Here is a 22,082-nt window from a genome sequence, read left to right as displayed (position 1 = left end):
AGCAGGATTAGACGAGTGCAGTAGCAGAACTGGACGAGTATGAGTGCAGCGAGTGCAGTAGTAGGATTGGACGAGTGCAGTAGCAGGATTAGGCGATGAGATAAGAGTAGTAGGAGAGTGAAGTTTTGTGAAGTAACGTAAAGAGATTATTCTCAAGAACTGGACGAGTATGAGTGCAGCGAGTGCAGTAGCACGATTAGACGAGTGCAGTACCAAAATTGGACGAGTATGAGTACAGTAGCAGGATTGGACAAGTGAAGTAGCAGGATTAGGCGATGACGAGTACAGTAGCAGAACTGGACGAGTATGAGTGCAGTAGCAGGATTAGACGATCACAAGTGCAGTAGCAGAATTGGACGAGTATGAGTGCAGTAGCAGGATTAGGCGATGAGATAAGAGTAGTAGGAGAGTGTAGTTTTGTGAAGTAACGTAAAGAGATTATTCTCAAGAAAAAAAAAGAGTAACATAAACGGATTGTTCTCAGAAAAAAAAAAAAAAAAAAGTAACATAAACGGATTGTTCTTACAAAAAAAAAAACATAAATGGATTGTTCTCAGAAGAAAAAAAAAATAAAAAGTAACATAAATGAATTATTCTCAGAAAAAAAAAGTAACATAAATTGATTATTCTAAAAAAAAAAGTTACATAAAGGGATTAAAAGTCAAAAGAAGTAGTTAAAAATAAAAAAAATAACATTGACATGTGGCAAATGGAGAGCATATTGTCCTTATTTGTAAGATTTAATCCTTGTAAAGAGATTAGAAGTCAAAATAAGTAGTTAAGGGTAAAAAAGTAAATTAGCTCATAACATGTGGCAAGTGGAGAGCACATTGTCCTTATTTGTAAGATTTAGTCCTTATATGTTTAATTCAATCTTTAATGGATGTATTTGTTAAGTCATCTTTTGTCAATAACTTATATGTAATTTGTTAAATTTTAAACTATAATGAAAGTAATCACGATTTCTAAGGAAGAAATCAATTATCTATTATCAAATTTTTTTTTTTTCATTTTTTAAAGAAGATTAAAGGATTTCACTCCTACCCTTATAGTGACTCGAACCCAGGACCTGAATCTTAGATAGGGGGCGCTCTAACTACTAAGTTAACACCACTTCGTCATCGATTATCAAATATAAACATACAACAAACACATAACACGTCAGCAGTGTATAGAACACATGTATTGTGCCATATAAGAAAGGGAAACTATCTTTTTCGTTTCATAAATAAGCAAGAAATAAAATACCTAGATCATGATTGAATTGATTGATTGGTGAGTCGAATCTGCCCTTTTCAAATCCTCTCTCCTTACGAAGGAAGCTGCTGCGCCTTTTGTTTCTTTAGTGCGAGTGTATTAGATCGGAATCAAAAGCCTGTCAGATTGTGCCTCCCATGGCCAAATCTAGCAGAAGAAAACTAGTCAGAGAAGAAGAACAAGGAGCTCAGATTTTATATTCTACTTCTTCATCGTCTTCCCCACACGGGTTTCTACCTGTCTGTGGTTGCAGAACCGCCATTTTCACTCTTTCCCTCTTGTTTTCCTCGTTACTCTTCACTTTCTCCGAGGCTTCTCGCCCCATAATCACCGACTCTTCCCCTTCTTCTTCTCCCACCAACCCTCTAACCTTGCCCTTAAAAACCCACCAGGGCATCCACGTTGACCCTAAAATCGTCACACTCCTAATAACCTTCTCTGCCTTACTGACCTCCCTGATTGTGATCATGGCTCTCTTCAAGTGCTTCGGCTTCAAACTGAAACGAAACCAGAACCGTGTGGGAACTGCAATGGAAATCACTAGCCCCGAAACTGTTGACGAAGATGAGAATTGCGTGAGGAAGTTCAGTTGGGATGAGATTGCGAGATTCACCAACAACTTCTCAAAAGTGATTGGATCCGGAGGCTACAGCACCGTCTACTTGGCTCAGTCGCCGTATTCCGGTCACGGGTTTTGGGCTATAAAGATCCACAACGGCAGCGAGCGTCTGAATCAGGTTTTCAAACAAGAAGTGGACATACTTCTTCGACTCGGCCATCAAAGCATCGTCAAGCTTCTCGGTTACTGTGACGATCGAGGTGAGATTATAATACACGATATTTTCTTCTTCTTATAATCATATATATCCTACCAATTTGAAATCCTAATTAATTTTCTTCTTTTGAAAAACAGAGGAGGGTGCTCTGATTTTCGAGTATGTGGCCAACGGAAATTTACAAGAGAAGCTTCACGGCGAAGAACAGAGTGTTCTGCCATGGAAGAATAGGATGCTAATTGCATACCAAATCGCACAAGCCATTGAATACCTGCACGAGAAATACGACCTACAAATTGTTCACATGGACATCAAAGCCTCCAACGTGTTGCTCGACAAAAGCCTAAACTCCAAGCTCTGCGATTTCGGCTCAGCCAAAATGGGGTTTTCCTCCACCGTCCAACCGCCGTCTGCGGCGACAAAGAAGCAGCTGATGATGGGGTCTCCCGGCTACACCGACCCGCACTACATGAGGACCGGAATCGCATCCAAGAAGAACGACGTGTACAGCTTCGGAGTGCTGCTGCTGGAGCTCGTGACGGGGATGGAGGCCTTCTGCTCTGAAAAGGGTCAACTGTTGACGTCGGTAGTGGGGCCCAGGCTGATGGACGGCGGCGAGATTGAGGAGGAGGAGGTGGCGGGAATGGTGGACAGGAGGCTGGGATCGGCTGGCGGGTTTGACGTGGAGGAAGCGAGGACCGTGCTCTCGCTCGCCGCCACGTGCCTTCGGCAGTCTCCTACGCTCAGGCCATCTGTCACTCAAATTTTGCGGACAATCACCGACAGAATTTCCTCCATCGCATTCATACTAGAAGAAGAAGAGTCGCGCCATAAATCAGTGAAATCACACACTTGAATTCAGGGCTAGACAAATGTTGAAATTGATCAACTTTTTCCTTTTTTACAAGAAATTTTTAATAATGTTTCCGATGTAAATTTGATTGACGAATTACACACAAAAGTTCTCAGTAGAAAACAATTTCCGAGTCTTGGTGAAGTAGATTAATTAAGCGTTGAGTTGCGTAAGTACAACTTTGTCTCGTAGGTTATGTCGTTGTTGTTTTGGTTTGTTTACTTTGGCGAGTCATAGTGGACAATACTAAATTCCTGCCAATAACTAAGATTAAGATGCTCTTAAGTCTTTAGATTAGTGCCCCCTAATAAGGTTTGGCATAAGTCAGAAATAATTTTTATTTAAAAAAAAAATTACAAATGGAAACCTCTGGAACAACCAAAATAACTTATTTAAGTTGAAAGTCGAGAGGGAATTTCTTCATCCATAAAAAAGGGAGGAGTAATAGTGATCAAGTGACGTCACCACATTAGTAACAAAGTTTACTTACAATACATGATGAAAAAATATATTCTCAAAATCTTAGAAAGGGAGCAGATGTCTTTAACTAAGGATCATATGCGTCATGGAGTGTCATCAGCCAAATGATTAAGCAGATGTCTTTAATTAAGGATCTGATGCGCCATGGAGTGTCATGAGCCAAAACAAATTAATCATCGGAGTTTTTCTTTTACAATATAATTAGGATTCAACGTCTTTTTGCATGTTATGTGAAGAATATAAAACTACTTTGGCTAGAATCCTTGTTCTTTTGCTTTTAGCGTTAGTATTTGGATTCTTTAAAGTTCATATCTATATCAGATTTAAGAAAAAGAAAAAGAGCTTCATGTGTTTATATTCTAATTTGATATTTTATGATGCCTATTGGCTATTGTCACCATCTTCTTCCATACTAGTTTGTATTGCCTTTTCAATACACTAGGAAATGTGTAGCCAAAGTTTGCACTCTAAACTCCACAAAGGTGTGGACAAGAGATGGTTGCGATAGAGAATTTATAAAGTAAAAAACAACAAATCAATTAGAAGTTAAACAAAAATTGTGGTCAAATAAGGTAAATTATCTTGAAAGAAATCTATAGAAATTTTACACAAATTAGGAAATAAGAATGGTGATTCTATTCATTGTATTCACACCCACAAACTCATACATATATTTTTAATACTCTTGATTTAAAAGAAATGTTTTAAAACGACAACGGGTAGAACAAAATTTAGATCACTAAAAAATGATTATAACATTAATGATTACGTATCGATCAAAAGTCAGGCCATCAAAAAATAAAAGAGAAACAGCATTAGCGACAATGTATTGAACAAAGGTCGGATTACCAAGAAATGAAAGAGCAATAATAACGGCAGCGCCAGCGTGTGGAACGGAGGTCGGATCACCGGAAAATGAACGTTTGAGGCCCAAAACACCATCTTAGTTGGAAAACCTTAGTAGGGCGGGCCTTAAAGGTTATTGAGGTTTGGACAAGCCCATGCAAATTCGGCGCCCTCGTTCTACACTGCAAATGGTCCTGTCCTCTCTCTCTCTCTCTCTCTCTCTCAATTATCTTGAAATTTTAGAATGGAGTGGGAGTGTGTATACCCCCACACAAGTCCAGAAGCTCACTGAATTTCAGGAATGATGGCGTCGGCCACTTTCAATTTCTCCAGGGTTTACTTGTACCAGCACCACTCCACAGTTCCCAGATCCAAATCTTCTGCATTAGTTTCAAATTCCAAACCTTTTCGCTGCGATTTTATCGCGGGCAATGAAAAACTGATACTAGATAATGCGACTAGTCTCAGAACCAAAGCCAAGTTAGCTCCCAATCCCCGTCGTCGGTTTTCGTGCACTTCTAATCTGGCGGAGTATGCCCAGACTACCTCTGCCGTCTATGGATTCCTCCTCCTCAGCGGTGGCTTCTTTGCCTGTAAGCTCCTCTTCTATAAAGACTCCAACTTTTTTTCTTTTTCAATTAATGGCGATTTTTGTTGTTGTTTGGGCGCAGATACTAGGACAGGAAGCAAAGGGTCACTTCTAGGAGGCGTTTCCGGGGCAGCTGTAATGGCCACTGTAAGAAACTATATCCTTTGCTGTTGTTTTGGGTAGTTTCATTGTCTGTTTTACCGTGCTTTGTGTTCAATAATCTGCGCAATCACTTACTTATGTTAACTGCCTTTGTTACACTAGTTCCTTACTAGACTTGACTAAGCTTTCTGATCATTCCTTGTCATTGTGCTAGAACCCATAATGGGTCAGTGAGCTCCTTGTCTTTAGAAGATTGAGTTCACCTGCTTGGAATTTCGGAAAGAGAGGTTACTGACTTTCCTGGTTTTCCGACTTTGAAAAATCGTAAAACAAAATTGGGTCATGTTTCGATGCTGGGATAGAGCTCTAAGTAGAGCAAAGTCTTCAAGACATAGGTCTGCGTATAAATTGAATGTATTTACTTCCTCGCCCATAATGTCTCGAAAGACTAGCAATGGTAATCTTGGTTGTGCAAGTGTTTGAGAAAGTCTGAGTGATAATGAGTATATCACATTCAGCTATATGCAACAAAGCCAACTTACTGTAACTCAATGTCAATCAACTGCAACAGCTCTAACCCCGGCAGTGCTAGACTCTAAAGTCTAAACTACTGCTTGTATAGGAAACAGGACGCTGTCTGTCACATTACAGCACTAATTCCCTGTATCCACCATAATGCATTTCAAAATATTCCATTTCCTGCTTTCAACCAGTAATGCTTCTATTGTTGTTGAGGACAGGGATGTGTCTCTGCTTCATTGATATAGAATACAGTTAATTTCTATCTGGTCATGTTCAGTTTGCATTCTTCACCAAATATTGAAAGATAAAGCTTTGTTTTCACAGATAATCCTCCTTTCTCCAAATGAACAATACAAGGGAACAACACTCGCTTGTTTTTCATAGAAAAATGTACAAGCACTTTAAATCGTAAGCAGCCCCCGTTCAATATATTGATTCGGTTTGTTGGATCCTTGAAACTTAGCATCCACCCCTATTTACTACATGAGATTAGGTGAGACTAGGCCAAAGACCTTGGCATATTGGATCGCAAGGTTTTATACCTAACATGAAGGAATTAAGATATAAAATGACTGTAGATATTCCTCCATGTCATATAGTTGTGGTTATGCTTCTTGACGTTTGCAATGCTGATTTTAAAGCTTTTACAGGAAGTCCTAAACTTGTGGGAAAGAAAAAAAAAAAAAAAAAAAACAACAACAACAACTAATCCAGTGGTGTGCTAAATTCTGTTCTATAAATGACTTTATGTTGTTTTATCACTCTGTTACCATTTTGGGGTGGCTGCACCTGTGTTTATGGAATTATGGGTTAAGTCCATGATGCAAAATAGTGATTCTGATTTCTGAAATTTCAGTCTCCTGGCACAGAAAACATATATAATTCATTTTATGTGTAACATTGTATGCTTGTAGGCTTACTATCTGATGAAAACACCAGAGACAGAAGCTCTTGGTGATGCCCTTGGCTTTGGATCAGCGTTCCTTTTTGCTTCTGTATTTGGTATGGATGTGACTTTATCAGATTGTTGCCATGCCATCCATTTATTGAATGACAATTGTGTGCAGAGTTACTAAACTATCTGTTATGTTCTTTTTCCTTAAATGGTATCAGGTATCCGATTAGCAGCTACTCGGAAATTTGCTCCTGCAGGCCCTCTCTTGGCTCTTTCCCTCAGTGCACTGGCTGTTTTTATAACAGCATACCTTCAAGATAGTGTCACTACTCTTTAGTTTTGTCCTTTAGAGATGCTCCAATGTAACTTAGAATTCGTGCATTTCTTGTTAATGTAGTAAAGCTGTGAGCAATTTTTGAAGTCAATCTTTGTGTTCTAACTACTACCTCTTTTTCTGGATTTGAATTTTTGAATCGGTGCTGACGTTTTTTCCCCTAGTATGAGTGCTTCTGTTCTCAGTTCCCACCTCCATTATACTCGCTCCACCATGCTCGCTCCACCCACCTTCTTGCACTCCCAACCATTTTTCAGTTTTATATAAAAAGAAAAAAGACCACATTGCTCCCCTCAAATGGTGCTGAGCAATGCGGAAATTGAAGCATTTCTGCATATGGTCCTTTTCTTGCATGTTTGTACTAGTTCATGACATTGCTTATCTAAAGAAATGCATATACAATAATACACGCATTGTGTCTCTACTTCATTATTATACGATTCCAACAGAAAATGAAAGAAAATATTGACCGAGTGCTTTTCCTAAGAGCACAACACCTCTATATTAAACTTGGCATCTTCTTCCTAGTTATATATGATTGGCTTTGCTAACAACCGAAAGAGGGTTGTGTGTCCAGTCAGACTACTCGGTCTCCTTTATTAACAAAGTACGAAGAACAATGAATAATATGTGGATATGTTATCTGGTTGAATATGATACGTTGTCAAATATTATCAATCTAAATTATTTGCAAAACAGACCAAAATTTGATAATATAACATGTCATATAATTGGGCACATAGATCTCAGATTCGAATAACCTAAATTATGCAATGTTAGGGGTTAATAACTACAGTAACACGGATCATTAGATGACTCAATCAAAGAGGGTTCTTCCCCCCTAATTGTAAGAGCATTCTAGAGTGGTTTGTCCAATCAAAAAGATAGTTTTCAGAAAACTTCAACGTCCTTTTTTGTTGGCATCCACCGACAAATTTGGCAAATGCCTATCCATGTCCTTGTTGACTGGTGATCGAGAAAAAGAAACAAACCAGATTCATATAATTTCCTATAATCCAAAGACTTCAAAATGTATAAGGCAACAGAAACTTCTGGATCGATCAGTAGTGACCGACTAGTTGTTGGTGCATGTTATTGCTTGGTTCATCATTTTGATTATGGCTGGCATTAACCCATAAAGTTACTGATCGTCAGAAAAAGCAGAAAAGAAGAAATGAGGATGGACCTTCTCTGAAGAGTTGAGAGAATCATTTGGAGTATCTTCTACTCAACAATCACCATCCCAAAGTTTATGCCACACAAAATAAATTATTGAAAAGCATGAATTGAATTGAAGCTAGCTACCTACCTTAGATTTTTTTCCAAGGGAATCAGTATATAATAGTCAACTCACTCCTAGCTTTCTCACATGCAATCATTCTAGTTCAAAATCTAAAGGAACTCTTGCACTTCACCAGTCCAAAGTGATCTTAATTATGGGATACGTGGGGCATTAGAATTATGAATATGTCATTATTAAATATATAAACCACCATTATATAGTTGGTTTTTGTGGCCATTCACTTTTGGGTTTGATATAGAGGGAGAGGGAGAGGGGGAGAGGCCGCGGCCCCGGGGGGGGGGAGGGGTTTGTGATTTTGTCTGATTCTTTCTTGCTTTTGTATGAGTTTTTGATAAAGGAAAATCCCTACCTGCAGCTCTAACAATGGCTGAGGTTTGCATTCGGGAGCAGAAAGGAATGATATGATGGGGTTTTTTGAGACTTTAAGACCATCTAGCAAATTCCCAACTTATATCATTGAATTGAAGGAAGCTACTAGCTACTATCTAGGCCCTCCCAAAAGGCACTCCACTAAGTTTTGCCCACGAGGTGGCCAGGCACTGTGCTGCAATGCACAGTTGGAGCATTTTACATGCGCCGAAATGGTTTATCTTGGGCCTAGGAAGCCTTTGGGTTCCCCTTGACAAAGCCAAAAAAAGTTTTGCCCATGAGTGAGTAGTGATTGATCAGTAATGGAACATTCAGGGACTTGTTAAACCAATATTGGGAAGGAATTAATTGACCATTGATTGAATTGGAGAGAACAAGATTGGGGGTATCCCGGCCAATCGGATCAATGTTTGACCTTTGTGATGTAATGTCTGCATAAAACTTATTGTCTAACATAAAAGCAGACGAGAGAGCTCCGACAAAATAGGGGAGACCTAGGGTTTGGAGAGAGTAAAGGGATTTCTTCAGCCTGTCCGGCGGTGTCCCCGCGTCGACCATGGCTCTCTGCCTCATCGACGAGAGGCGGGTGTTGCCGGACGCGATCTTGGGATCGCAGGGGTCTTGCTCTGTGAGTCTATTCGCTGGTTCAGATCGAGTATGGCTCTTCGCTTCTATCAGGCGGCGGTGTTGGTGGGGAAAACTGATGGTGGGCGATCGGCGTGGAGGAAGGAGCCAGAGGCCACATCATGGCAGCGGTACGCCATGGATCGTATGGCACTGATTTCTACTCCACGTTGCTAGACGGAGGCGGCAGTTGTGGTGGATTTAGGAGATGGTGGGCATGGCAGCGGCACGGTACGGTAATGTTTTCACCAATTTCTCGGTGATAGAATTGGTGTGGCTTGCCGCATGGTATCATCGACTTGGGGTGCTCGAAGACATGGAATTGAGGTGGTGGCTTGCCGGCCAGATTTCTGATGACAAGGAAGAGGAGTATTGTGGCGGCGTTTCTCTATTTTTGGTTAGAGTCTTGTTTTTGGTTAGGTTGGTTAGAGTCTTGTTTTCAGTTAGGTGGTGGCTAGGTTCTTTTGGTCAATAGTTGGTCCCCCCTCTGTTGAGCGAGGGTTGGGTCAAATTGATGTGCCACGGAGGTGGTGTCTTTCCTGGGGACGAGTTGTTTTAGTTTCGGTTTTATCTTATGGTCAATGTGCTGACAAGCGATCCTTGCACGTGGTCTAGCTTCATTGGGACGCAGTGTGGAAGAGGGCGTTGGTTTTTATGGCGGTTGTCTATGAGGTGTTATCGATATTCTCAGGATTATCTGTAGCCTGTGAGGTTGGGCGACATTGTTGGTTAGGTGTTAGGCTCTTTTGGCTCATGGAAGTCATTCTTGATGACGGACCCGTAACTGGTTCGGTTTATAGGGAGGAGAGTGGGGAGTTCATGTCCACCACCAGTCATTCCCATATGTAATATTTGGTTATGTTCAATAAAGGTCTCTTATTCTAAAAAAAAAAAACATAAAAGAAAATTGGAGTTTAACCTAGTGGCGGATCCAAGATTTCAAGTTTAGTGGGGCTTGGACTTCTTAATAAAGTGAAGGAAAAAAAATAGTAGAGAATCCCGACAGTGCGAGAGAATTTTATCAATTATTTGTTATTAGAAGCATATAAAATAGAAATATCAACTCAAAAGTATTACCTTAAAACAAAAAACAAAAGAAGATTAAGAGCTAAAAATACTACTCAAATGAAGACCAAGAAAATTAAATATAGAAAATATTACATAAAATCCCTTCACACAAATACTAATACTAATAATTGATTAATGACCCAAATTCGATTTTACAAATCAAGAACTCCCTTTTCTGGGTCCTTCTCCATTGCTAGCTAGCTACCTTTCCAAATTTTAACCCATGATGTACATATACTTATAGTAGCTGTGGGATGTGAAAGGTTTGTTCAACTTGGGTATCTTTATGGGGTTTGTTTGGAGCTTTCACTAGCTCATGGAGAAGCATCTCATCTCCTTTGACCTTTGGACAAATTCCTGTGGGATTAAGGAAACCTTATGCGAACGGTATTGTTTCCCCTCACTACTTAAGGATAGCCGGTTGTTATTAATACTAATGCGTTGCATAAGAATATTAGCATTTTGCGAGTACTAATAGGCTGCAGTTAAAACTACTGGATTGTGTTAAAATTTTTATTAACAATGCCAATATATGCCCTAGTTCCATATTGGTAATGCACGAGTAATATTAATTCATAGCAAGACCTAAAAATTCAAAGTAATTTCAGTTTGAACTTTTGGATGATAATGAAGATTGTCACAAATGGCCGGTATCAGATCGTGACCTAACCTCCAACCCATTGCTTGTATGGGGACTGTGTGGAGAGCCGTGGGATTTGATTATGTCGATACTCACGACAAATGATCAGAACTCCAAAAACGTACAACCCGTCACATTATAATATTAATGAAATACACTAATAGCCTAGGCTGATCATCAACCAATGCAACTTTGATAAAAGAAAAGAGAAAAGAATAATCTAACTGATCGATCAAGGAATGAATAGAAAATCGTAGGCTAGGGCGCGAAATTCCATTATACACATGCATGATGCAACCACAGACACCCTGGTGAGCTGGAGATCGATCGATCCTTTCATATATCTATATACCTGTTTGATGCTACCAAGTTAGCTGAGCTCGGTAATCAAGAGCCTAAGAAGGTGATTAGCAACTTAGTTATCAAGTATTCTCGATCTCTGATTATTCTTCTTTTGCCATTATGCTAATTGTCTTGTTAAAACAAACAAACATTACTTTTAATTAAATTAAAAGTAGTATGTAGCAGTAGAATACCCCATTAGTCTGGTTCATCAGGAATCTTCACATGAACCAGCGTTGTGTTTAGTTTAATTAAGCTCCACTCAAACCCAGAAGCTAGCAAACTTATTAAAATAAAAAGTGCTGGCGCTCCCATTGATAGGTTGCCATCATATGAACTCTTATAATTAAGAAGCAAAATAGTACTTATTAAATAAAAATTTAACAATTATAGTGGTTTTTTTTTGCCCCATATTCATGATTAAAGGGTTGTTTTTTATAGGTCTATACTTCTGCTCTGACCATGTTTTTATGTGTGAAATGTAAGATATGATAATATTAAAAATGTGTACGTTCATGGTTCGAATTAATTACAACTTGGATTCAAAATTACCTTCACTAATTAATTTATTAATCTGTCTGAAGCATGATGACGGGGATACATAATTAATAGCCATATGTATATAGACTAATAGAGTATCTGTCATGGTGTGGAATGTATGAAAGATCAGTCACTCATCGATCACCACGTCTAGGGTTAAGAAAGTGTTCTTTAAAATTAGGAGACAAATGAAAGGGTCTTATAACGCATAGCTGTCTATCTTAATTAACTTTAAGTATTGGTAAATTATCAAGCTTACTTGCAATACAATCTAAGTTTATTCTTTGAATTGAAGTTTTAATTGGAATAAATTAGCGTTTGACTAAAGTCACTAAACACATGACCAAAGGTTTTTGTGTGTAATCATTTTGTTTTAAAATGTTAAAGATTGACCATGTGAAATGGTGCATTTGGATATGAGACTTGGGGAGGAAGAGGAGGTAGCTAGTTGACTCACACCCTTTCACTAAGCTAGTGGTAGAAGCATAGAAATTTGCGACTTTCCAATGAAACCAATTACTTATATGATCCCCAAAAGGATAAGAGAGAAGAATTAACTAGGCATCAAGTGGAATTTCCTATCCGTATATCATATGTAAGGGTAACTAAACTATTATGGGCAAGCAATCCTTGTGTCTTTTCATATGTAGTGCAGTAGTGCACCATTTGTTATTGGAATTTTGTTCACAGTATCTCAACCCTAGTATAAATGGTAAGAAAGATTTTGGTCAAGTTCCTCAATCTCTTTGGTACTTTATCTTTTCATTTAATAAAATTTCGAGTAAGAGGATTGAATACTCTCTTAACTAGCTTCTGAAAAAAAAAAAAAAAAAATCCAATCTTAAATTTTGTTGCAAGTATTTTTTATCTTTTGATACATTAATTATGGATGTGAAATACAAACAACAGCGGAGCCACCATATCTAGCTGTACTACTATGTAGAGAGAGATTATTGAAATCTTCTATTTATATTTCTGGAGAGACTAACATTCGAGCTCGTCAACGAAGACAACCACACTTTTCCAGCAAATGAGTTTCGGAATGAAACAATTAATCACCGTTCATTTGCTTGTGGATCTAAACACTACTCCTACAGTACTGTTACGTAATGCAAGAATGTAACATCGAACTTGTACGTTTAGATGAATATATAAATAAACAAACAGATAAAAAAAAAAATGAAAACGAAGGAAGCTGATGTAGGACGAGATTTTAGCCAATTTCAACAAATAATCTCGAAAAAAAAGAAGCGTCTCTACATTAAGAAGAATGATTTGAATATTGGATATTGGTATTCAAATAGGCTTCTTAATGATGAAATTAATCATAAATTACTCTTTTGGATATATCGGGATTCTCGAACAAAATTTTGGTTGGGAGATTGCGTAATATTCTTTAGTATCTAGGATTCTATTTCTGATTTTTATTCTAGTTTTGATTTTTATTTAATGAGTTTTAATTAGGTTTTCTAGTTTTAGTCTATAATAAATTATTCTTTTTGTTTTCTAGTTGTATTAGGTTTATGTTATGTGCCCTATATATAAAGCACCTCTTAGATTGTAATTTTGAAAAGCTATCAATAAAAAAAACCAAATATTAGAGAAATTTCTCTATGTTTCTTACGGTTGTGTCCGTAATTGCTAGTGGATTCTAGCTTATCTCATATGGCTTTCGACGCTTGACGGAGCCCCTTACTATCGTGTTCACGCTTCCCGCATCAGAAGCACGAAAACATATACCGACAATGGGAGACGACTTTTGAAGATGTAGCTAGGGTGTTAATAATAAGAACAAAGGGTAGCGGTACGTAGAGAGACTCAAGCTCAATTACTGGTGGCCTAGCTATGGCAAGTTGGCAACTAGAAACTCCAAGCATCTGCACGACTTTTTCTCAAACTCAGCTAAATTATCTGTGAAACGAGAGGGGAAAGAAATCATGCTGAGCTCGATGAGTGAAAAATATTCGTCCAGAAACAATTAAACAATTTCGTTTTAAACAGAGAAAGTCTCACTCTGATTTGTTTAATGCATAATTGGGAGGGTGGTGCCTGGTTTTATTATTATACTGCAGAAGCAAAACTGAAGTAGCTGCACAGTTTGATTACAGGGATGATGGAGAGGGCCATGTGGGTCGTGAGAGAGTGAGAGTCAATGAAAATGAATTATAAGCGTGCATGAAATGTGGGTGTTACGCAATACTGTTACTCTGGGGCCAATTATAATCTCCCATCCATCAAAATCTTCTTGTGCCTGTTTGAACCCGCGAGCTAATTAAGTAATTAGCTCGACACTAAAGTCACACGGCATTGCATTCTCTTCTGGTCTTCGGCTATTGCCAAAGCCTATTTACACAGTACCTTTTTTTTGTTTTTTTTTTCTCTTTTTGTTCGTGTTCATGCACCCATTTTTGGTAGTGGAATTCTTGTTTGATTGAAATATAGTGTTTTGTTTAATGAAATTTCAAGTCTCTACTGATGAAGCTTCATCGGCAAGTGCGTTCAGCTTCTATAATCTATGAAGCAATAAAAAGTTATGCCAGCCTAAACTTACATAAAAACGAAAAGTGTCAATTTATTTAGGGAATTATCTTGTGGTCTTGAAGTACCACGAGGCATTATCATGTGGTGGTCCGGGCCAATTATATTATTCAAATTTGGTGGGAACCATGCATGGGTGAAAAAAATAAATTAAATTAAGATAACCAATCAGAAATAAGTATAAGTCATGTGGATCAATCACTTCAATCAGGACCACCACGTGTACCATAGTCCGGAACCATGTTATAATTTTCCAATATACTTATGGTAAATATTATAGAGAATTGATTCTAGCCTATTAAGTACTAAAAATAGATTCTACAACTATAAAGAACTTTGAGCTTGCATTATGTATTTAATTGAACTAATTTATACAATTTATTGATCGCTTAATCCCTTATTTGATTAAAAAAACATAATACTAATGATTAATATTAGAAGCATCAAATGAATCGAAACATAATAGAATTTCCAAAATCCCTTATTTGATTAAAAAAAACATAAAACTAAAGATATTAGAAACATCAAATGAATCGAAACATGATAGAATTTACAAAATAAGACACTTTTATTCAGTATTACCAAATGCTACTAGAAGCACTTGTGGTATGTATCAAAAGCACACTTGTGACTTCATAGGTTGCGATGACTCTAACATTACAAAAAAATTACTCTACCAAAAATTACAAAATTACTGTTCTATTGTTTGTAAATACACTTTTAACTATTTCCCCCAAGTGCAATATCAATTTCAAACATTTTCTAAACAGATCTTCAAGCGCGCTTTATGGGTGGCAGTGACTCTTACCATTGTGCAAAAAAGCAAGAACTGTTAAAAAATGATGAGCCTTGGCATTGACTTTTGCTTATAATATTATGAAGGAGGGTGGCTGGAGCCTGCCTTGGAACTTTGCCCTGTCTCGATTTGTGTATATATAAACGTCGATGAACCTCGCATTTAATCAAACACACTTGCAGTTCATAACTCCCTCCTTTCACAGTTCATCTAGTTCTGGTTTCTCTCTTCCCTCCAAACCTCTGACCTCATCATCCTCCATCTACAGCTCACCTCTATTGTTGTATTCTCTCTCTTCCTTTCTCTGCTTTCCATTCAGTTTCAATTTCATCAGCCTCTGTATTTCCGTAGCTTCAGATTCGATACCTGGATCTTTCCGTTTCCATCATAATTCCTTGACCAAAACCACAAAAAAAAGCATTCCCAGCATGTAATCTAAGCCTTTCCCAGAGAATCCCAGAAAACCCAATTCCAGAAAAACCCAAAAAATATTTGTTTTTTTTATGAATCAATAGTCATTTCCTATCTTCATTCATAGTGTTTTAACCTGGCTCTCTTCCTCTCTTCTATTCCTTAGAAACACATTTATAAAAGCATTCACAGCATGTAACTTTAGCCTTCCAAAATCCAATTTCTTCATCCCGAAAAAAAAAAAAAAACATTCATTAGATTTGTAGATATTTATCCATAGGAATTCTCAGTTATCCGTACTTGGTGTTAGTTACTCTGGCCTGGATCACAGAGCTCGTGTAACAACATCTTTATAAAAACCTTCAAATTATGTAATCCAAGCTCTCATTCCTATAACCCAGTTCCTCAAACCCCAAAAAAAAAAAAAAAAAAAAAAATTGTTTTTTTAACTATCCAAAAGAAAAAATAAAAAAAAAAGAAAAGAAGCCAACCCAGTTCCGAGCAAGAAATGCCGGAATCTGAGCCAGGAACGCCGCCGGTGTCGGCGCCGGCGACACCGGGGACACCAGCTCCGCTGTTTTCAGGACTGGTCGGAAGAGTGGACTCGCTCTCGTATGACCGGAAGTCAATGCCGCGATGCAATAAGTGCTTGCCTGTGAATGCTCCCACGTGGGGTCAACCTCACTCGTGCTTCACCGACTTCCCGACTCCCGATGTCTCCCTCACCCGCAAGGTACGCGCGCCTCTCTCCTCTCTAATTCACTGTAATTCCTTCCTTTTTCCCGGCCAAAAAATTAGAAACTTCTTCACTCTCGTTTACTCTTTATTTACCTGCCACTTTTGAGTTTTAACTATAGTCAGTTGGGAATTCTTGGAAAGTGATCATTGTGATTGCCCATGTTTTAGCAAATTTATATATTTGTGTTTTAAAATGAACAGGAATTTAGAAACTCGTGATAATCAGTCTTACATATTAGGTTGTTGAAATTTTTTTCTTTTTTTTTTCCTTTTGTGTCCACCTTTTCGAGAAATAAAACTTCAAAATGAGATGAAAGCATTTTGTGTCAGTTTGCAACTGAAAATGTTGTATCTAAGCGCATAGGTGCATGATTTTCTAACCAAATCTTTGCTCTACATCACTCATTTTCTTTCCTCACTTTATATTATTTCTCCTTTTCGCTCCCCAGTTGACATGTATAGCATTATTAATTAGTGTTTGGCAATTATCCAACATCATTGGAGCAAAACTTCTGCTAATTGTATCGTTGATAAATGATATAACTAAATAACATTTTACATATGAAATAGTAGGAAAGACATTCTTCAGTATAACTGTAGCCAGACTCTAAATAGTGGTAACGGATAAACTAAACTACTTCATCAAACTTGCCCTCCCTAGATTTACTGATTTGTATAAGCTCCACAGCCAGTCAATGTTACATTTTTCGTTTTCATGTCTACGTTCATGAGGGCCACATTGAACATTAAAACACACGAAACCCTTTATAAATATTCCTCAAAGTTTATATGAAATAGACCCTCTAAGTACTGTGTAGAAATATCATTGGTTTTAGGAGAGTTCTTGAACTAGTAATGTCACATTTCATCAGAAAACTATAAATTTGTATACCCGATTTTTATTTACATACATGTCACATCCGTTGGTGTTTAAAATTTGATAAAAATGTATTTTTCTTATGCATTATTGTTGGTTGAAAAGTGCGGGTTTTGTTGACCCAGAATAATAACAGTGAAGCCTTTACTATCTGATTGAAATATGCAGTTGAGAATTACAAAAGGACAAAAAATTTAAACGTTGTTAATTTCTTAGCAAGGTATAATTCCTTTTTGATTAATAAGATAATGGGTTAATTACAGTTTACCCCCCTGAGGTTTGGGGGTGTCATCATTTCACCCCCTCTACTTTTAATTTTGACTTTTTACCCCCTAAACTTTCCAATTTCAATCAGCCGTGTCCAATTTCTCCTATTCCGTCTAAATTGGACGTTAAGTCTGACCCTTGAGGGCTAAAATGGTCATTTCAACATAAAAAATAAATTATTTTTTTTCTTCTGTTTTTTAGTTTTTTTTTTTTTTTTTTTTGTCTTCAACCTATACACCACAAGTTATAATAGGTTTATAAAAACAAAAAAAATACTCTAGGTGGGTGAAAGCCGCTCGCTGGTCTACGATATTTGTGATATATCTCCGATAGAGTGAAGAATTTTAGGATATATCCCCAATAAAGTGAAGAAATATTTGTAAAAAATAATTTTACACTTTATCTGTAAATAAATATCTGTATATCTCCAATAAAGTGAAGAAATATCTGTGTAAAATCATTTTTGGTCTACATATTTGTGATATATCTCCAATAAATCGAAGAATTTTAGGATATATCCCCAATAAAGTGAAGAAATATCTGTGTAAAATCATTTTTTACATATATTTATTTACAGATAAAGTGTAAAATTATTTTTTACAGATATTTCTTCACTTTATTAGGGATATATTCTAAATTATTCACTTTATTGGAGATATATCACAAATATCGTAGACCAGCGAGCGGCTTTCAACCACCTAGAGTATTTTTTTTTGTTTTTATAAACCTATTATAACCTGTGGTGTATAGGTTGAAGACAAAAAAAAAAACTCTTTAAAAAAAAATGAAGAAATAGAAAAAAAAAAAAAAAAAACTAAAAAACAGAAGAAAAAAAAATAAATTTTTTATTTATTTTTTATTATTTATTATTTTTTTATGTTGAAATGACCATTTTAGCCATCAAGAGTCAGATTTAACGTCCAATTTGAACGAAATAAGAGAAATTAGACACGACTTATTGAAATTGAAAAATTTAGGGGGTAAAAAGTCAAAATTAAAAGTAGAGGGGGTGAAATGATGACACTCCCAAACCTCAGGGGGGTAAACTGTAATTAACCCTAAGATAATTAAGTTTATTGGGTTGGATTTGTCCATACTCTAATAGGCTAATATACAAACAAAGAAGAAAACCCCAAAAAATAATTTAGGTCCATGGAAGAAAATTTATTGTTTCACCTGCTTCAGCGTCTTTTTCTCTAACAGACTTGGTCAAATATTTACAAACTCATAGTTTTGAATAAAATATCTAACGCACGCATGTACGTCTATGAGGGTATTTGCATTATCTTCATCGAAAATAAGCATGACAGCCTAATTCTATCACAATACAACTGCCTTCTTCCTAATCCTATCACACATATTAAAATATGCAGGTCGGTTATGGAAAAGGTTCTGTTGGGAATTTTTCTTATTATTTTTTTCCATGAATTTAACTTAATTGTGGGTCAAGGGGGATTTATGTATAGGTTAGTTAGAGGTTTCCATCTATAACCAGTTGAGCACAGATTTGGTCCATCCTGTGTTCTTGCTAAAATGTAAAAGGACCATCGTGGAAAACTACATATGAAAGAAAGTCCACTATCATGAAATGTTAACTTTTAAACCATCAAAACCCTAGTAGTAAAAAGGTGAGCATGAATGCATGATCAGTTGTAGATTTGGAACCTTAATAATTTTAATGGTTAAGCACATCTATCTCATCAAAAGTCCAAATTATTGATCTCTTACCATACTGGTTGATAGAAAATACTCAGAAGTTGGGTTTATTTCTTATCTTACCCTAACATATACAATTTTTGTTTGCCCCTAAGTTTTCTTTCTGTTTTCCTTCTTTGTTCTTCTTTAATCTTTTTGTTTTTGTTTTTTTTTTTCTCACATATGAGATCCACCCAATGTGCGAAGCACTTTTCAAGAATTCTTCAATGTCTACCATACTTTTATGGGCGGTGGGCCGTGAGCATGATGACCTAAGAAAAAAACAAAAGCAACCCCAAGATATTATGCACCATTGGTCAAAATCTCTTTTGTTCCCATGGAATATGACATGTATGCATGATTCAAGAATGACAAAATGTTTTTATCATGATTAAATGATTTACATAATTACATCTAAACCCAAAACTCTTGATTCGATCTTCTGCTAGCTTTATATGGTACAATGGGAGCTAGGGTTGTCACGGTGTTTATCCCTGTTTGTGTATATGTATGCAGCTTGGAGCTGAGTTCGTGGGAACGTTCATCCTGATGTTTGCTGCTACGGCCGGACCTATCGTGAACCAGAAGTACAATGGAGCAGAGTCCCTTATCGGAAATGCAGCATGCGCCGGACTTGGAGTGATGATCGTGATTCTTTCCACGGGCCACATCTCCGGTGCACACCTGAACCCGTCTCTCACCATTGCTTTCGCCTGCCTGCGCCATTTCCCGTGGACTCAAGTCCCTGCCTACATAGCCGCCCAGGTCTCGGCATCCATCTGTGCTTGTTTTGCCCTCAAGGGGGTGTACCATCCCTACATGTCCGGCGGAGTCACGGTGCCATCTGTGAGCGATGGCCAGGCTTTTGCTCTTGAGTTCATCATCACTTTCAATCTCCTGTTCGTGGTCACTGCTGTTGCTACCGATACACGTGCAGTGGGAGAGTTGGCTGGTTTAGCTGTTGGGGCAACTGTCATGCTAAACATTCTTATAGCTGGGTTAGTCTCTCTCCACCTGTCTCATCTCTTTCTACTATTTCATCATATATAACTCTTACATAATTCTTAAATAATTCTCTTACATATTCTGTTTCTGTCATATTAGATACACTCATTAGCGCACCATCTTAGTCATAACTTACATCTACGTACTCCTACGTAGTATTGTGTCATTTCACTCAAATATTATCATATACTCAAGTTTTTATTCAAATAAACACCAAAATTTTGAAATAAGAACTTCATCTCCAAGTTATTGTCATTGACAATGATATTTAAGTTAAATGATACATAACTAAGCATGTAATGCTCGGAACATGGTAGGATTCTTGATGTATAACATGTATGTCAAAAGTGGGCATTTTGGATTTCTTAATTGATGTTGGTTAAAATATAATTGTGGGTTGGTGGATCAGTGGATGTGTGTACTTTATCTTAGTTTATGAAACGTAATAATAGTTTGCACAATCACTAAAGCAATATGATTATGCTGCACTAATCTTGTGTTTAAAGAACTCCCTTTCTTAAAATTCTAAGATTATGATGACAAGTCTAAATTTTATGTTTCTTTAAGTCATAAAAAGCTATGTAATGCAGTAATGCACCAATTATGCATGAGAGTATCATCATCTTTTAGCTAATCCGAACACCCCATTAAAATAACAGATTCTTTTATAAATCCCTAGACTACTTTCCTTGTCATATATTCTTCGATTCGTAATTTTCGTTTGGCCACCACCAAATTACATATTCAAAAGTATATATATTATTCGAGGAATATTAAGTAGATCAGTCACCATGTACTTGAAAAGCTAGGGGGAGTTCATAATAGAATCACATGCTTCTGGCGTATACATAAAGCCTAATACAACCAAACAATAGCTTGTCTTAAATTTGGATTTGTTGGGGGTAGGAGAGTGGCAAGTTGTCATCAAGCTTTGAACCCTAGCGAGCTAGGCAATCAAACGGGTTGTGAATCAGCATGCTCCAAACACGTCACATAGACGAGGGAAAACACGGTATTGTTGGTTTTCTTATCATTTTAGCATTTAGGGCTTTGGCTGCTTCTTACTCCAGCACTGAAACAAGAAAAATTCCAGACAGATAAACCTTATCATTTTGGTACTACAGTAGTTTTATATAAAGAGAAATCTGAATTTGGAACCTTATTTAGCTACATGGTTATGAATCCACTACTCTTTTACTTTCATGTTTTTAGTACGTTGAAATGATCTGTAATTATTATGTGACAGACCATCAAGTGGCGGTTCGATGAACCCTGTGCGAACTCTGGGCCCTGCCGTGGCCGCTGGAAACTATAGGGCATTGTGGATATACCTGGTGGCCCCCACGCTGGGTGCCCTGGCCGGGGCCGGAACCTACACAGCCGTGAAGCTTCAGGGCGACGAGATAGGAGCTCCGACTCGTGAGGTCAGGAGCTTTCGTCGTTAACAAAGGCGAACACCAGAAACCTTGTGTATAGATATATATATATATAACATCGTACATAACTCCTCTTTGGCATTCCGCCCGTCTCGTACTCCCAAGTCCAGGCGACGAGCCTCGAGTTTCATAAGAAGATATGCAACGATGGTATGCAAGAATTTCTGGCTCCAATAAAAAACATTTTATCATAGTGTGGACCACACTGTGTGGTTGTATGTTATACGATTTGATGTTGTGCTGTGAGAGGTTTGAGCTAGACTTTATAATAAGGCCACGGGGGCAATGCAATATATAGAAGGATGTGACGCAAAGTCCATGCTTTGCTTTTCATTGTGTGATTCTGTAAAGTTATGTATACTATGTGCTAGCTACTGTGCTTGTGCTCGATCAGTGTTGGTGTGCCCTAGCCTGTCTATGTCCATCATCTCAGAAAGGTCCTTGTGGACGATGGAACGTCGAGTTTGAAATTTGGATGGTAAGTGTTTGTCCGGGGACCCCGTGAGAAGACTTTGGATCTTGGCTTCGTTGTATTAATAATGCTTTCATCAATGTACTGGCAGAATGAATTGATGCATGTCTTGTCTTCTTCCTTCTATTTTTGGCTATGAAATATCACATATACTTCTATTATTGTGTAGGATAATGCGCAGGTTCAATAAACAATGTCGTGATGATAGAACTTAGGAAAATGAGAATAAAACTGGGCCGCACATGGAGTTGTCCAAGAAAGTAGGCCTCATCAAAAAGCCCGCGGATCAAGTGGGCCGATGGAGGCC

The 22,082-nt window shown here is 37.5% G+C and overlaps 3 protein-coding genes across 3 annotated transcripts; all 3 read left to right on the top strand.

Annotated features, from left to right (window-relative positions):
* The first annotated feature begins 1,250 nt into the window (after positions 1-1,250).
* On the top strand, positions 1,251-3,012 carry LOC133744047 (probable receptor-like protein kinase At1g33260). Its single transcript, XM_062172172.1, has 2 exons — positions 1,251-2,076; positions 2,171-3,012. Exons 1-2 carry the CDS (start codon positions 1,395-1,397, stop codon positions 2,887-2,889), a joined length of 1,401 nt encoding a protein of 466 aa, XP_062028156.1. The 5' UTR covers positions 1,251-1,394; the 3' UTR covers positions 2,890-3,012.
* A 1,401-nt stretch (positions 3,013-4,413) lies between these two features.
* On the top strand, positions 4,414-6,793 carry LOC133744048 (protein FATTY ACID EXPORT 4, chloroplastic). The gene is made up of 4 exons (XM_062172173.1): positions 4,414-4,805; positions 4,884-4,948; positions 6,340-6,427; positions 6,539-6,793. The coding sequence occupies exons 1-4, from the start codon at positions 4,514-4,516 to the stop codon at positions 6,655-6,657; spliced, it is 564 nt and encodes a 187-aa protein (XP_062028157.1). The 5' UTR covers positions 4,414-4,513; the 3' UTR covers positions 6,658-6,793.
* An 8,188-nt stretch (positions 6,794-14,981) lies between these two features.
* Positions 14,982-21,880, top strand: LOC133743055 (probable aquaporin NIP5-1). The gene is made up of 3 exons (XM_062170793.1): positions 14,982-16,018; positions 19,379-19,860; positions 21,114-21,880. Exons 1-3 carry the CDS (start codon positions 15,794-15,796, stop codon positions 21,310-21,312), a joined length of 906 nt encoding a protein of 301 aa, XP_062026777.1. The 5' UTR covers positions 14,982-15,793; the 3' UTR covers positions 21,313-21,880.
* The last annotated feature ends 202 nt before the right edge of the window (positions 21,881-22,082 follow it).

Source organism: Rosa rugosa, chromosome 4 (assembly GCF_958449725.1).
Source record: "Rosa rugosa chromosome 4, drRosRugo1.1, whole genome shotgun sequence".
Taxonomy (NCBI): domain Eukaryota; kingdom Viridiplantae; phylum Streptophyta; class Magnoliopsida; order Rosales; family Rosaceae; genus Rosa; species Rosa rugosa.
The sequence above is the reverse complement of the archived record's forward strand: the minus strand, read 5'-3'. Positions and strand labels throughout refer to the sequence as shown.

Bases quoted from the DNA above. Each gene is read 5' to 3' on its own strand.
- LOC133744048 (XM_062172173.1), top strand. From the start codon at position 4,514: ATGATGGCGTCGGCCACTTTCAATTTCTCCAGGGTTTACTTGTACCAG. The intron at 4,806-4,883 runs GTAAGCTCCTCT...GTTTGGGCGCAG, and splicing joins CAGCGGTGGCTTCTTTGCCT to ATACTAGGACAGGAAGCAAA. The intron at 4,949-6,339 runs GTAAGAAACTAT...GTATGCTTGTAG, and splicing joins GGGCAGCTGTAATGGCCACT to GCTTACTATCTGATGAAAAC.
- LOC133743055 (XM_062170793.1), top strand. From the start codon at position 15,794: ATGCCGGAATCTGAGCCAGGAACGCCGCCGGTGTCGGCGCCGGCGACA. The intron at 16,019-19,378 runs GTACGCGCGCCT...ATATGTATGCAG, and splicing joins ATGTCTCCCTCACCCGCAAG to CTTGGAGCTGAGTTCGTGGG. The intron at 19,861-21,113 runs GTTAGTCTCTCT...ATTATGTGACAG, and splicing joins CTAAACATTCTTATAGCTGG to ACCATCAAGTGGCGGTTCGA.
- LOC133744047 (XM_062172172.1), top strand. From the start codon at position 1,395: ATGGCCAAATCTAGCAGAAGAAAACTAGTCAGAGAAGAAGAACAAGGA. The intron at 2,077-2,170 runs GTGAGATTATAA...TTTGAAAAACAG, and splicing joins CGGTTACTGTGACGATCGAG to AGGAGGGTGCTCTGATTTTC.